Genomic DNA, 14943 nt, shown 5'->3' on the forward strand with positions numbered 1-14943 from the left:
CCCCTTCATGAGATCTGGAAAATTCTGTAGGATTTTGTAAAATTTGTTTAAAACGTTCATAGTAAGAGCTATGTAGAGATTGCAGAGATTTTGTGAATGATCAGAAAGTGGAATATTGGGTAAAATCGCAGGAAACCAGGCTGGAAATGGGGAAGGGACAGGGGAGGGGCTGTGCCTGGAGGGGAGCGGGGAAGGCTGGAGCTCTCCAGGGTGTGCCGGGGCAGCCTGGGGATGTCAGGCTGGGAATGAGGATCCAGCCCCGGGCCCTCTGCGGAGCCACCAGCTGGGAACCCGCCGGGTCCTTACCATGACAAAAACCAGCCTGAAATGCCCCTCAGCGTGAGAAGCAGCACGGAGCAGGATGTGGAAAAGATCTCTCACAGAGTCGCTTGTGATTCAGATGGAAAATGTCAGGTTTTGAAAATTATTAATCTTTGTGCGGCACAAAGCCGTCAGCTGTAGGGGCGTTGGGTGTGGGAGGTTCCCGCGGGAGAGCGTTTCCAACAGGGGCTTTTTTTGGGGCTGTTTTTCTCTTTCCCTTTGTTTTTTTGGGGGGTTCTTTTGTTCCTTCCCCCACGGGGGGCTGAGTAAACAGGCAGCTGAAGCTCCTGGTGGGGACGGCAGCAGCAGTGACAGGGGAGGGAGGTGACAGCAGAGTCAGGGGACTGTGATTCACAGGGACTGTGATTCCGAGGGAAATGCAGGGGGGATAACGGGGATCGAGCTGGAAATGGGTAAAGAACTGCCCGAGGGGTGGATTTGGGGCAGATCTGTCACAGAAACGGGGCTGTGGTGAGGGGTGGGCTGGCAAGGGCTCGGGGGCTCCGTCCCGCTCACCCTGCAGGGTCTGGAGGGGCTCAGCACACTCTGGTCTGGCTTTGGCCGGGAAAAAAAGGGAGAAAGTTCCAGAAAAGGCCCCTGGGGGAAGCCCTGAGTGTGAGGGGATGAGGAGCAGGCAGAGAGGATTTCCCTCCCTCCCCAGCCAGGGCCAGCTCTGGGGGTGCTGGGGTTGGCTTTGCTCTCCCATTCCATGTGAGGTGTTTCTGTTTCCCTTGCTTGATCCAAATTTTCCTGATTGGAAGGGGAAGAGTGAAGGAAGAATTGCAGAATATTCCCTCATCCAAACAGTGAACTGCAGGGCACCTCCGAAATCTGAGGGTGTCCAGAGCACAAAAGCTGATGGGAGCCACGAGAATCACAGAGCCTCACAGGTCTGTAACAGCATTATTTAACAATTTGCTTCACTGTTCAATCTGAATTTCATGGAGGTTGTGTTGCAGGAAATATTTGTAGCTGAGCACCCTGAAAAAGCAGAAAATGAGCAGCCAGAACAGGCTGGGTGAGGAACCCGAAACTGCTCCAGTGCCCAGCTCCCCCTCCTTGGATCGCTGTGTTCAGTGCTGCAAACACAACGCTAAAATATCCCTTAAATGTCACTTGTTGCTTTGATGGAATTTACAGAGAGATCTAAACAAGCTGTGGCTCAGTCTCTCTGCACGTGTAGAAAACATCAATTAATTGGATCTTTCCTGTTGTAAGAGACACTTCAAAAACTGGGCAGAAATCCCAAATTTGTTCTGTAAGAAAGAACATAAATTATAAAATTTTACACCCCAAACTTTATTGTTTAAATGCAGGTAAAGTTTGTTTCCCCAATCACAACAAAACAAAATTTCAGAATATGCAAATCCATCATTAAATTCAATTTGTGCAAAGCGCAACAAGGACTGGAAATCCCTGCAAATACAGCCAGGATTTCACAGGAACTGGGAAATCTGGGAGCTCCAAATCTTCTCCTCTAACCTCCTATTTAAATTGGGCCCTGCATGTTGGAATTATGTCTATTAATACTTAATGGGCCCAATTTTCTCAGCAGTTCAGAGTCACCTGAAGGTTCCTCAGTCCGGTTTTAATGAGCTCAGCAGGGATTTAAGGCTCCGTTGTTGAGGGCTGAGCTGTGATGTCTTACTCGGCCACTGAGTGTCCCTAAATTGTAATTTCATCATTTATTAGTGCTGTGTCTGGAGCTCTCAGCACTGGATGCAGCCCCGTTTCTGGAGCCTGGTTCCTCACTCAGCCTGGCTGAAATGGAGCTGGATTTCTCTCCGAGCTCGTGTTGTGGGGTTTTTCCTTTCCCAAACGAGCATTTCCATATCGTTGTCTCAGTAATTAAGATTAACTGAACCCAGGTCTCATCAGAGACACAGCTCTGGGAGCTCGGCAGGGATCCACATCAGCAGGTGAAATGTGGGATTTTGAGTTTTTGAGTTCATTTGGGCAGTCCCCCCCTTGCTCACCCATTTCTGCGGGGTTTGGCAGCAGGGAGGGGTTTGTGCTTTAACCCAGCCCGGGAGGGGGCTCAGGGTGAGCTCTGCAGCCTCTCTGCTGGGCAATAAACGGGATTGTTGGTGGTCCTGGACAGAAATGCTCTGCCCAGGGCATTGCTGGGGGCAGCAGGGATTGGGTTGGGTCATGCAGAGGCAGAGCAGCGTCCCCAGGAGGGGCAGGGCAGGGCAGGGCAGGGCTGGCACCGGGGGCACTTTGGGCACCGAGGGGCTGTGCTGGGGCCCGGGAGCTGCTGGGGGACCCTGAGGGATGGAACCTGGAACTCCCCTGGCAGGGATCAGGGATCTGATCCATCCCAGGGCACTGCTGAGTGATCCCTGAGGGATGGACCCTGGATCTCCCCTGGCAGGGATCAGGGACCTGATCCATCCCAGGCTGTGCTGGGTGATCCCTGAGGGATGGACCCTGGATCTCCCCTGGCAGGATCCCAGCCCCTGATCCATCCCAGGCTGGGCTGAGTGATCCTGAGGGATGGACCCTCCCTTTCCTCTGCCCCTGGAACTCCCCTGGCAGGATCTCAGCCCCTGATCCATCCCAGGGCAGTGCTGAGTGATCCCTGAGGGATGGACCCTGGATCTCCCCTGCAGGGATCAGGGATCTGATCCATCCCAGGCTGTGCTGGGTGATCCTGAGGGATGGAACCTTCTGTTCCCTCTGCCCCTGGATCTCCCCTGGCAGGATCCCAGCCCCTGATCCATTCCAGGGCTCTGCTGGGTGATCCCTGAGGGATGGACCCTCCCTTCCCTCTGCCCCTGGATCTCCCCTGGCAGGATCCCAGCCCCTGAGCCGCCCCTGGCTCTCATTTCCTCGGTACCTTTATATAAAAATGTGAAATAACCCCAGGCGGGCAGCGCTTCTCAGCTCGTTCTGTGTGGAGCCGGCTCTGCCCGAAGCCGGGGATGTGTGGGAGGGGAAGCTCCTTTTGTGTGGGGAAAGCTCCTTTTGTGTTGTGAATTGTCCCGGTGCCCGCAGCTCCCCGTTCCCGGCTGGAATTTCCCCTGGCAGGGGCTGGGGTCGGAGTTTGATGCGCAGCAGGGTTTGATGCTCCTCACACGCCCCGTGCTGGGACACTTTTAGTTACAGATCCTGTTTGGATGCTGGAGAATCCTTTTTCCCTTTAAAGATTTATATCGCTTGCATATTGCTCAAAGAAAACAAAAATCTAGATGTTAAATAAATGTATGAAAGAGTCTTCAAGTTTGTAACCCACTTAATATTTAATAAATGTAATAGATCATTTTTATAAATAAGCGTAGCTGGGATATAAATAAATGCAGGATGCAGAAGGGATTACAGGAGGATGCACATTCATCTCTGTGGCACAGGAAGGGCAATGTTTTATCAACAAATTAATCCTCGCTGGGGAAAACAAATGCCCTCCCCTCCTGCAGCCAGGGACGGGCTGGGGGTGGAAATTAAATAAATTCCAGGGAATTGGAAGCGTTCATGGAATGGCTCTGACAGAGCCAGAGGAGAGTGGAGGCTGGAAGCTGCAGGTGAAGGTGGCATTAAGGGTTAAATTTCCTTCTCTTTTGTAGCAGTAAAGGTGTGAGTGAGGTGCCAGGGGCACAGGGATGAGCAAGGGATGGGAGCTCTGGGGAGGAGATGGACCCAGGATGGGGCCAGCAAAGCCAGGATGGTCCCAGCAAAGCCAGGATGGACCCAGGATGGTCCCAGCAAAGCCAGGATGGTCCCAGGATGGTCCCAGCAAAGCCAGGATGGTCCCAGGATGGTCCCAGCAAAGCCAGGATGGTCCCAGCAAAGCCAGGATGGTCCCAGGATGGTCCCAGCAAAGCCAGGATGGTCCCAGGATGGTCCCAGCAAAGCCAGGATGGTGCCAGGATGGTGCCAGGATGGTCCCAGCAGCTCCAGGATGGTCCCAGCAGAGAGTGATGGGAACAGGAATGAGCTGGGCTGATTAACTGATTAATTGAGGATTCATTGGTTTATTGAGGATTCATTGGTTTATTGAGGGTTCACTGATTTACTGAGAGTTCATTGATTTATTGAAGGGTTCATTGATTGTTTGAGTGTTCATAGATTTATCGAGGGGTTCACTGATTTACTGGGGGATCCGCTGATGTTTTGAAGAGATCATTGATTACTGAGTGTTCACTGATTAATTGAGGGGTTCGTTCATTTATTGAGGGGTTTGTTCATTTATTGAGGGTTCTTCCTCACAGGGAAAATGTCAATATCCAGCAAAAAATCCACTGTACTGTTGGGCAAGAGCATTTGAAGCTCATTTATGAAACTAAATCTGGCTTTGGGCTGTAGAGCAGCCAGGAAAAATCAGGAATTGTGCTAAAAGCTTTGAGAAAACAGGAATAAATGGAGATGAGCGAGCTGGTGTGGTGGGAGGTTCCCTGAGGAATGAGCTGGGAGGTGCCTTGGGAGTGGGGTTTGTTCCTGGGTCTCCCATCCAGGCTCTGCTGAATGCCCCGTCCTGGGCCCTCAGCAAACCCCCGAGCCTGGGACACAGGAGAGGATGAAAGGATTTCACCAAAATCTGCCATTCCCACCCCGCTCTGGGCTCCTTCCAAAAACCCCACTCTGCGTGGGGGCCGGGGTCAGCTGAGCAAATGCAGGCAGATCTCACCGAGCTGCTTTTCTGACTGAATAATGACTCAAATCTCAGCATGGAAACCGTTCCAGGAATGAGGAAATTCTCTATTCTGGAACAGGCTTTTTTATTTTTCCGTGCCCTGACTTCCCTGGCAAGCTGAGCACGCGTGGGAAAGGCACTGGAGGAAATCCTGACTGCAGGGGGTTAAATCCAGCAGTGTTGGATATGGAAAGGGAGGGATGGGAATATTTGGAATATTCGGAATATTTGGAATATTGGCCACCTCCAGTTGTGTTTCTGCCCCTGAATGAAGCCCAAAGGAGGGGTTGGGATGTTCCCAGCTGGGAAAAGGCTTTTTCCTTCTGGGTTGGGGCAGGAAACATCCAAAGTGAATAACCCAGAGCTGCTGCCAGGATTCATAAATTCAGGAAAAGGGGATTTTCCTTTTGGGAAAAGGAGGCAAAGGGGGAGGAATTCCTGAGCGGGACGAGGAGGTTGGAGGGACTGGGGGAGGTTTTATGTGGGAATGGCTCCTGTGTCCCTGCGGCAGGAATTGCCTCAGGACAGGCCCATAAATCAGGGAAAATCCCAGACCGGGGCAGAGAGGGAAAGGAGCTCCCCTGATCCCTGCTGGAGCAGAGAGGGGAGTTCAGCCCAATTGGGACTTGCAGAACTTTGGTTTGTCTGGTACCACAAAGTGTAACAGTTGTGTTCAGACACCTGGGAAAAGTCTCTGCACAATTTATTGCCAGATGTATTTGCATTTATCATGAGTTCCTTGGCTTGTTGGGGACACTTTAACTTTTTGGGTTGTTTTTTTTAATGCAGAAAGAATAATGCTGCTCACTTTAATTTGAAAAAAAAAAGGTTCAGAACTTGGTTTTTCACTGGTTTAAGATCTCATTTTAACATCTAAATTATCCTAATCATTTTTGAAATACTGACTCATCCCTGTCTGCTGCTGTCCAGATCTCCTAATGTGTTCTGACAGCAGCAGTGTGTTTATTTCAGAGAAGAATTTAATATTTGTTCCTAACTTTTTTTTTCCCCTCCTTTCTTTTTCATTTCTATTATTGTCATAAAAAGAATTAAAGTCCCTTTTGGCCTCGCATGCAGAGCATAAAACACAAACCCCTTCCTGAAAGGTAATTTTCCAGGAATGAAAAGCACAAGAATTGTGTGTCAGGCTTTGCTCTTCTGTCATTTGCTGCTGCTACAAAACAGCTTTTTTTGTGTAGCTCTGAAGGGCCTGAATCCCAAAAACTGACAGGGAAAACCTCAGGGATTTGCAGTCAGCCCCTGGGAAAGTTCCAGCAGCTTCTGGGGGAAGGTGGATTCGAGTTTGGGTGCAATAAAGCTGCTGACAAGAGGAAGGGGCACTGGGGTAAAATCCTGAGTATTCAGGCACTTTAGGAGAGGTAAAAGGGGGAAATGTTGTTTATGTGGGATGCTGTGCTGATTCCGGCTGGAGCAGGAGCATCCTGCAGGGAGGAGTTCAGGCAGTTCCATTGGTAAAATGCAGAAATATCTGAGTGTGAGTGGGACTCATTCCTGGCTCTGTGTGCTGGGCCTTGCCTGGGTTTCACAGGAAAACGCTGAAGGGAGAAGAAGCACCTGGATCTGGCCAGGTGAGAGGTTTTCATTGGGAGGGAGCCACTCCCAGCCCCAAAACCTCCCTGACACCCCAAAAAAGCCAAACCACACACTCCAGACAGCCTGCCCGGAGAAACCCGCCCTGGCTTTCAGTGGGGCTGGGGTTCCCTGCCCTGTGCTTGCCCCAAACAGCAAATCCAGTGGGATAACTGGGGGCACTGGAAATTCTCCAGCTGGGGGATCCTCACAGGCTCTGCTGCTGCTCTCCCTCCTCTCCAGGCCTGGTGCAGCCTCGATGGGAGCCTGGGATTTCCCTCCTCTCCAAAATCTTATGACACTTTCTGCTATTTCCCATAAAACTTGGATTTGATGAAGCCTGCAGGGACGCGGCGTCGCTGGAGATTGACAAGATGGAAATTGGCATCAGCGTTTGGGAGTAAAACGCTGAAAGTTGTGATAATATTTTATAAAGCACCCTGAGAGGGGGATGAAAGCTCTGAGCTCGTTTGAAGGTGGCTGCGATTTCCCAGCACAGCTCAGGGAGTGTTTGCACACACAGAGCTCCGTGCTGAGGGACAGCTCCCTGGATTTAATAGAAATAAAACAATGTTCTCCTTCTTCTGTCATCTCCTAGGCCCGGGCAGGGTTTCGTTTTCCTTCACAGCACCACGGCTCCCCTCTCATCTGCCTTAATTTCCCTGCTCCCTGTGCCCTGGGCTGTTCCCTCTCTGATCCCGGCTCTCTTCATCCTCACGCTGTCCCGGCTGGGTGTGCTCTGATCCTGCTGCACAAATCAATCCCCTCTCGCTCACATTTGTTGCTTTTCTCTGAATTTTTACCAAAAATCGACGCAGAGCTGAGATGAACCCCAGCACTGCTGGAGCTCGGCGGGAATTGCCTGGTTTGGATCACCAGGAGGATTTCACTGGGGCTGCTCTGAGGGCAGAGCCTCTGTCCCGGAGCCTCGGGAGCTCAGGGAGCTGCGCTCACCCTGCTGAAGGAACACCCCTGAGGGCAGCTGAGCATCTCAGTCCTGAGGGGATTGAATGGGGAAAACTCCCCGTTCACACCCTGCAGCCTCTGAAACCCCAATGGTTTCAGAACTTCCCGGTGGCCTCGCCGCTGTTTGGTGACACTTTGACAGCTCCTACACCTCAATAATTCCATTTCTTTTCTCTGTGTGTGTCTGTGCGTCCTTGCACAGCCCAACCCAGGCGCTCCCACAGCAAAACCCACCCTAAATAAACCCCAAAGCTGAATTTCCCCCTGCGGCAACAAAAGGAGGTGATGGGAGGAAGGCGAGGAAGGCGAGGAAGATGAGGAAGGTGATGAAGGCGAGGAAGGTGAGGAAGGTGATGAAGGTGAGGAAGGTGAATTTCCCTCTGGTTTCCTTGCAGGCCATGAGAGCAGCGAGGCGCTGCCGGAGTCGCTGCCGTCGGCGCCGGGGACGCTGCCGCATTTCCTGCAGGAGCCCGACGACTCCTACATCATCAAGAGCGCCCCGATCGCGCTGCGCTGCAGGGCCGCGCCCGCCATGCAGATCTTCTTCAAATGCAACGGGGAGTGGGTGCACCAGAACGAGCACACGGCGCGCGAGGGGCTGGACCCCGCCACCGGTGAGACTGCGGCGCCTGGGCTCCCCTTTGGGAGCTGGGAATGGGAATAGGGAAACGGGGTTTTGTGGGGTTCCTGCTGGGTTGGACTCTCACTTTGCCCCCAGCCCAGTTTTTGTGGGGTTCCTGCTGGGTTGGACACTGCAGCCCCACTTTTTATGGGATTTTTGTTGAGTTGGACTCTGGGTTTGCCCCCAGCCCCAGTTTTTACAGGATTTTTTTGGAAATTGGACCCTGAAGTTTTACCCCAGCCCCAGTTTTCATGGAATTTTTGTTGGGTTGGACCCTGGGTTTGCCCCCAGCCCCAGTTTTTACAGGATTTTCTGGGGGGTTGGACCCTGGGGTTTGCCCCCAGCCCCAGTTTTTATGGAATTTTTGTTGGGTTGGACTCTGGGTTTGCCCCCAGCCCCAGCCAGGACTGGAATTCAGGTGGGAATAACAAGAGCAGGACAAGTCCAGAGCGTCCAGTGCATGTGGAAGAGAAGAAGGGAGAGATTTGGGAGTGATCAGGAGATTTTATCAGCTGCAGGCAGAGCCTGGAGCTTTTCTCATTTAGCTGATAAGTATTGCAGACCAATTTAATGCTCTGGCTCCACAATTCTGGTTGTTATTGCTTTCTCCCCTCTCCCCTCCCAGCATTGCTAGGCAACCCCCAGCCTTGGCAGCAGCGCTCTGTGTACAACACCTTCTCCAGCAACACAAGAAATTCCTTTTTTAGAGGCAAAAATGCCATTTAAAAAGAAGTTGCACCTCCTAAAGTAGTGCTTGGCATTCTTTTGAAGTGACACATTCTGAAGAAGTTTCGTATTAGAGGGGTTTTTTTTGTAAATGCTAATCTGAATGAATTTTAATTTTTGCAGTTACCTTTTCAGAAATAATTTAATAGGCATAACCTTTACTTCTGAAGGCACTGCTGAATCAATATGGGAGAAATGTCGTCCCTAAAAGCTTTCCTTCCATATGGTTACAGAAAATCTCTCCGTGAGTGCTGCGATTATGTTTTCTAAGCCTTGGGTTAATAACAGAACAAACCCAGGCTGGTGACACGAGGTGGGGTTTGAGTGGCATCGGTAACGTTGGGGTTTGAGGCACGGGTTGGGATCATGGAATGGTTTGGGTTGGAGAAAATTCCTCCGGGAGCGTGGGCAGGGCCAGGGCACAGAAACTGCAGGGTCAGGGGTGTCCCCAAGGTCTGGAGCCCAAACCCAGCGTGGGGCAGGCGGGGCAGTGCCCGGGTGTCCCCAGGGTCCAGAATGGTCCTCAGGGCACAGAAACGCAGAGGGAGGCAGCACGGGAGGGAATTGTCTCTCCATGATCCCAATCCACATCCAGGGATTGTTCTGGAGCCTTCCTCAGCCCCAGGAGCAGCAGTTCTGTGCTGAGCCCTCCTCGCTGCAGTCCGGGCTGGGGCACAGCCCGGGGCTGCTGCCCTGGGGGCTCCAGCTGGCCAAACCTGGGGTTTGTGCCAGAAACGGGGATTTTGGCTAAAGGGGGTTGTGGGGCCGCCCTGCACTGCAGGGCTCTGACCCTCTCCATCCCCATGCTGCTGGGGTGGGGTCAGGGTCCTGGCAGGACGTAGAGAGTGAGGAGCAGCAGCAGAGCCCGGGCTGGGGGAGATCTGGAGGGCAGGAGGGAGCTCAGGCAGAGGGGCTGCAGTGGCACCCAGGGGGGAGCCCCGGCACCCAGGGGTGAGCCCCGGCACCCAGGGGAGAGCCCCGGCACCCAGGGGCGAGCCTGGCACCCAGGGGGGAGCCCTGGCACCCTGACGGGCACAGAGCCCAGCCTGCCCTGGCTGCAGCTTGGCAGGAGAGGAGCAAAAAGCTCAGGGGTGTCTGTGAGGAGGGGCAGCAGCAGCACAGGGGAGGTTTTGCTGCTGCCAGGGATGTCTGGAGGGCTGTGCTGGAGTGTCCCTGCCGTGTCTGTGCTGCTCTGCCTCTGCTTTTCCCCTTCCTTCCCAATCACTGCAGAGCAGGGACTTTGTTCTCTCCGTGCTCTCCTCTTCAGGGGAGGGCCCAGCTCGTGGAAGCCGCTGTGATGAAGGTGTGGTAATTAGGGGCTGATTAATTCCCTCTGCTGCATTTCCTGCACACTCCAGAACCCGCCCGGATGTTTCAGGTTGGGGCTCAGCCCAGGCTCGCAGAGTTTCCTCGCCTGATAACTGGAAGGATTACAGCAATAACTGCTGTCAGTGTTTTTCCTCATTTAAACAAATAAAGCTGACAAATGCCGAAGTTCTCTGCGGCTCCGTTGTGTTTAGTACACGGAGAGCAATTATTCATCTGCTGCCAGCCCCGGTCTGTGCAGCTCCAGCATCCAGCAGAGCCCATTAGCATTTCAGTGCCACAGCCAGCACTTGATATTCTGCACGGCTCTACTGTAAAACAAAAGATGATGGTTCTAATTTGCACAATAATTTAAAGGGCTGGGCTGGCGGTGCTTATTGGAGTTATTGGAGTCGCAGGTAAAATGTGGCCGAGGTTTATGAGGTGCCAGGTTTGATTTGCTCGGGTTTCTCACCCGGTGTCGCTCCCCATGAAGGATTTTCCTGGCGTTTCCCGAGGTGCAGGGGGGAGCTGGATGTGTTTGCTGGTGAAATACGGGGCTGCGAAATGGAGAATGTTCCTCTCCTCCCCACAGGTTTGCTTTCTGTCGTTGTTCCTAAAACAAATGGAAATAGCTGCACTTTCCCCATAAACAAACACAACTTCCCCCACAGACCCCGCGTTCTCCAGAGGGCCGGGCCAGCCCCAGCAATTCCGAGATTCTGCAGGTTTTGGATGCGTTTGTTTTGTCTATGGGTGAACTGGGAGAGATCTTCAGGAGGACCTGAATTCCTGCCTGGCCCATTCTCAAAACGCTGAACCACCAGCTTCCCCCAGCCGTGTGCTCTTTGTTTGCCACATTAAATAGGGGCTGATTTATAGATTAATTAAACACCGTGTCAATGAAGGGAAGAGCTGGGCTGGAGAATATTCCACCTTAATAAATCTGGAGCTTTAAATGCCTGAATTCACTGACGCCTGCTCAGAAATTTGCAGCACTCAGGAGCCAAGAAATGGCTTCAGCTTCTCCAAAATTCATCATCAAGCAATGACTTTTTTGTTTTTTTGTTTGGTATCAAAATCCTGTCGTTGTGAGCAGGGGCAGCTCCCCCACCTCTGCCTCTCTCTGGTGCTTCCCAAAATGCCCAGAGCAGCTCAGGAGTGAAGGCAGCAGGACCTGGGGGTGTCAGCTCTGGATAATCCAGGGAGGGTTTTCCCCCGGACGCTGCTCCTGGTGGGATTGGGATCCCAGACCCTCAGCCAGGGCAGCCCCAGCCCCTCTGAGGGAACTCACTGCAGCTGCTCTGACCCCAAACCCGCACAGATCTCTCTGCAGAACGTTTTCCTGCCAGAACCCGAGGATTTCTGGCTGCCAGAGCAGGGATGGCTTCGCTCAGGGGGTGCATTTTCCTGGCAGGGTCTCTGGCAGAGCCTTTGTTCCTCAGGGTTTGTTGTCACCGTGTCAGGAAATAAAGGGAGGCTTTGTAAACAGTTTTGTTAAAAACGGCATCAACACGGGAGAAAACAAAATGCAAATAAAAGCAGCCAGGAAACCTGTGTTTGTTTGTTGCAGGGGGAATAAATATTTGAGGGGCTGAAGGGAATCTGGAGACAACTTGGGGAGCTGTCAAGGGTCTGTCCCTGTCTCTGGGTTTCATTGTAAGCCAGGCTTAATGAAAAGAAGTAAAAGTCCCCTTTTCCTGTTGCTGGAAAAGTATCAAATATTCTGTATTTTTGTACAGGATTTAAAGCTTGTCTGAGCCTCCCCTCTTGGAGCATCCCCAGTGAACCCTGTCCCTCCTCCTGCCAGAGGAGCTCAGTGACTTCCCCGTGCCTTTGAGGAGTGGCTGCCCAGCTGTTAATGATGCCTGAGATTAAGTGGAAGCCAATTTTTATGGAGTTCAGGTTTAGAATTCTTGCTGCTTTATAAACTCCACAGGCATGAAATACGGTGAGATTGGGTTTGCCTGCATTTCCAGTGGAGGGGAAATAACTGCCTGGGGACTGCGCCGGAGGAGGGGACGAGGAACAAGGCCTGAATGTTTTCCATTTTCATTTAATGTTTTTCTGACTCTTTCAAATGGTTCCCAGCTCCAGGTTTGGATTGGATTTCCTCTCCCAAGGCTGTCATGCCGAGGTGGCTGCAGGTCTGGGGAGGATCCCGGGGGTGCCGCACAGAAGGTGTGGGAGGATTCTGCAGGTCTGGAATTGGCCCTGGGGCTCAGGCTGGGGAAACGCTGCTGGTGTGAGGGGCCACAGCTCAGCCCAGCTCCCCCGTGCTGTCACTTAAAGCCATTTTTGTTGTATTGATTGAATTCCAGACAAACATCCGGGGTGAAGGAGGCACCAGAGATGGGCGGGGATAACTCCTGGAACTCAGTGAGTTACCCCTGCTCATCTCACAGAATTTAATTAGTGACACGACATTATCCTGCAGGCAATCACGGCTTTGCCCTGACTGCGAGGGGCACTGTTGGTGCCAGGACAGGTGTCAGGATAGGTGCCAGGACAGGCGTGCCAGGACAGGCGTGCCAGGACAGGCGTGCCAGGACAGGCGTGCCAGGACAGGTGCCAGGACAGGTGCCAGGACAGGTGCCAGGACAGGTGTGCCAGGACAGGTGTGCCAGGACAGGTGTGCCAGGACAGGTGTGCCAGGATAGGTGTGCCAGGACAGGTGTGCCAGGACAGGCGTGCCAGGACAGGTGTGCCAGGATAGGCGTGCCAGGACAGGTGCCAGGACAGGTGTGCCAGGACAGGTGTGCCAGGACAGGCATGCCAGGACAGGTGTGCCAGGATAGGTGTGCCAGGACAGGTGCCAGGACAGGTGTGCCAGGACCGGTGTGCCAGGACAGGTGCCAGGACAGGTGCCAGGACAGGTGTGCCAGGACAGGTGTGCCAGGACAGGTGTGCCAGGACAGGTGTGCTAGGACAGGTGCCAGGACAGGTGCCAGGACCGGTGTGCTAGGACAGGTGCCAGGACAGGTGCCAGGACAGGTGCCAGGACAGGTGCCAGGACAGGTGTGCCAGGACAGGTGTGCCAGGACAGGTGCCAGGACAGGTGTGCCAGGACAGGTGTGCCAGGACAGGTGCCAGGACAGGTGTGCCAGGACAGGTGTGCCAGGACAGGTGTGCCAGGACAGGTGCCAGGACAGGTGTGCCAGGACAGGTGTGCCAGGACAGGTGCCAGGACCGGTGTGCCAGGACAGGTGCCAGGACAGGTGTGCCAGGACAGGTGCCAGGACAGGTGCCAGGACAGGTGTCCCCCCAGGCTGGCCCTGCTGACGCTGTTCCTCTCCCCACAGGGCTGAAGGTGCGCGAGGTCTCCATCAACGTCACCAGGCAGCAGGTGGAGGATTTCCATGGCCCCGAGGATTACTGGTGCCAGTGCGTGGCCTGGAGCCACCTGGGCACCTCCAAGAGCAGGAAGGCGTCGGTGCGCATCGCCTGTGAGTCCCCCCTGCTCCTCCGGGATGGGGTTTGGGGTGAAACAACGAGGGATGGGGTCAGGCACGAGGGATGGGGTCAGGCACGAGGGATGGGGTCAGGCACGTCCAGGAACCGCGGGAGCAGTGGAGGAGAAATCCCTTCCCTCCTTCACTGGGGCAAAGGCATCCCAAAGGAGCCGGGGCTGCCCCGGGAATGCTGCGGGACAGGGGTGGCACGGGACAAACCACGGAGCTGCTGACCCTGGGGACCTCAGGGGACGTGGGGGGTGAGAGGCCACTGCTCGTGTCCTTGGTGTGCTGGGGGGTCCTCACCAGCACCCACAGACCCTGCTGGAGCTGCAAGGGGGAAATGTCCCCAAATCCCCCACAGACAGAGGGGACAGAAACACAGCCCCAGACACAGAACTGTCACTGGAGCTGCAAAGGGAAAATGTCCCAAATCCCCCACAGCAGAGACACAGCCCCAGACACAGAACTGTCACTGGGAACTGCAAAAAGGGGAAATGCCCCAAATCCCCACAGACAGAGAGAGGAAACACAGACACAGAACTGTCACTGGAGCTGCAAAGGGGAAATGTCCCAAATCTCCCACAGACAGAGGGGACAGAAACACAGACACAGAACTGTCACTGGGAACTGCAAAGGGGAAATGCCCCAAATCCCCACAGACAGAGAGAGGAAACACAGACACAGAACTGTCACTGGGAGCTGCAAAGGGGGAAATGTCCCAAATCCCCCACAGACAAAGACACAGCCCCAAACACAGAACTGTCACTGGGAGCTGCTCCAAGCCCCATCCCATTCTTGGAATCAGTCCTGGGATGTTTTCCCGGCAGAACAGAGCCTGGCACTGCCCCTGCCAGCGGAGGATTCCCCCAGACTGTGGTGAACCCCTGTCCTTTGAACCCCCAGCTCAGACCTTCCCCTCCCTCTCCTGGGAAAGGAGGTGCAGCCTGCAAAAAGCTGGGGGAAATTCCCTGGGAGAGGAGGGCAGGAGCAAAGGGAGACTTTCCAGGGAGTGTTCCAGCAGTTCCTGACAATATAAAAAGGAGTCTTTTACCAGAGTAAACATTTAACAGGATAAAACAAACATTTGTCAGAAGTAAAAGGACAATGTAAGAAAACCTTCATTTCATTAATGGCGGATTTTTTTTTGTTGGCTGATTCAGTCTGAATGTCTAAATACGTGTAAATTCAATTTTTTATTTCACTGCATTAACTGTCATAACACTGAGCCAATAATTCCCCTGCACTGCCGAGCTGAAAGGACCTTTATCTGAATTGAATTTTTATTGACTTTTCTCTGCGCTGTGATTTCCCAGCCCCACAAAATGGCA

At 53.3% G+C, this 14943-nt stretch overlaps 1 protein-coding gene across 2 annotated transcripts in view; it reads left to right on the plus strand.

Moving 5' to 3' along the window:
* Positions 1–14943, plus strand: part of UNC5D (unc-5 netrin receptor D) — an 82345-nt gene that overhangs the window by 21328 nt on the left and 46074 nt on the right. For both annotated transcript variants that reach the window (XM_063420030.1, XM_063420031.1), the window contains exons 2-3: positions 7903–8121; positions 13463–13606. In XM_063420030.1, the coding sequence (XP_063276100.1) occupies positions 7903–8121; positions 13463–13606 (363 nt within the window). The remainder of the gene's footprint in view (positions 1–7902; positions 8122–13462; positions 13607–14943) is intronic.

Source organism: Prinia subflava, chromosome 29 (genome assembly GCF_021018805.1).
Source record: "Prinia subflava isolate CZ2003 ecotype Zambia chromosome 29, Cam_Psub_1.2, whole genome shotgun sequence".
Taxonomy (NCBI): domain Eukaryota; kingdom Metazoa; phylum Chordata; class Aves; order Passeriformes; family Cisticolidae; genus Prinia; species Prinia subflava.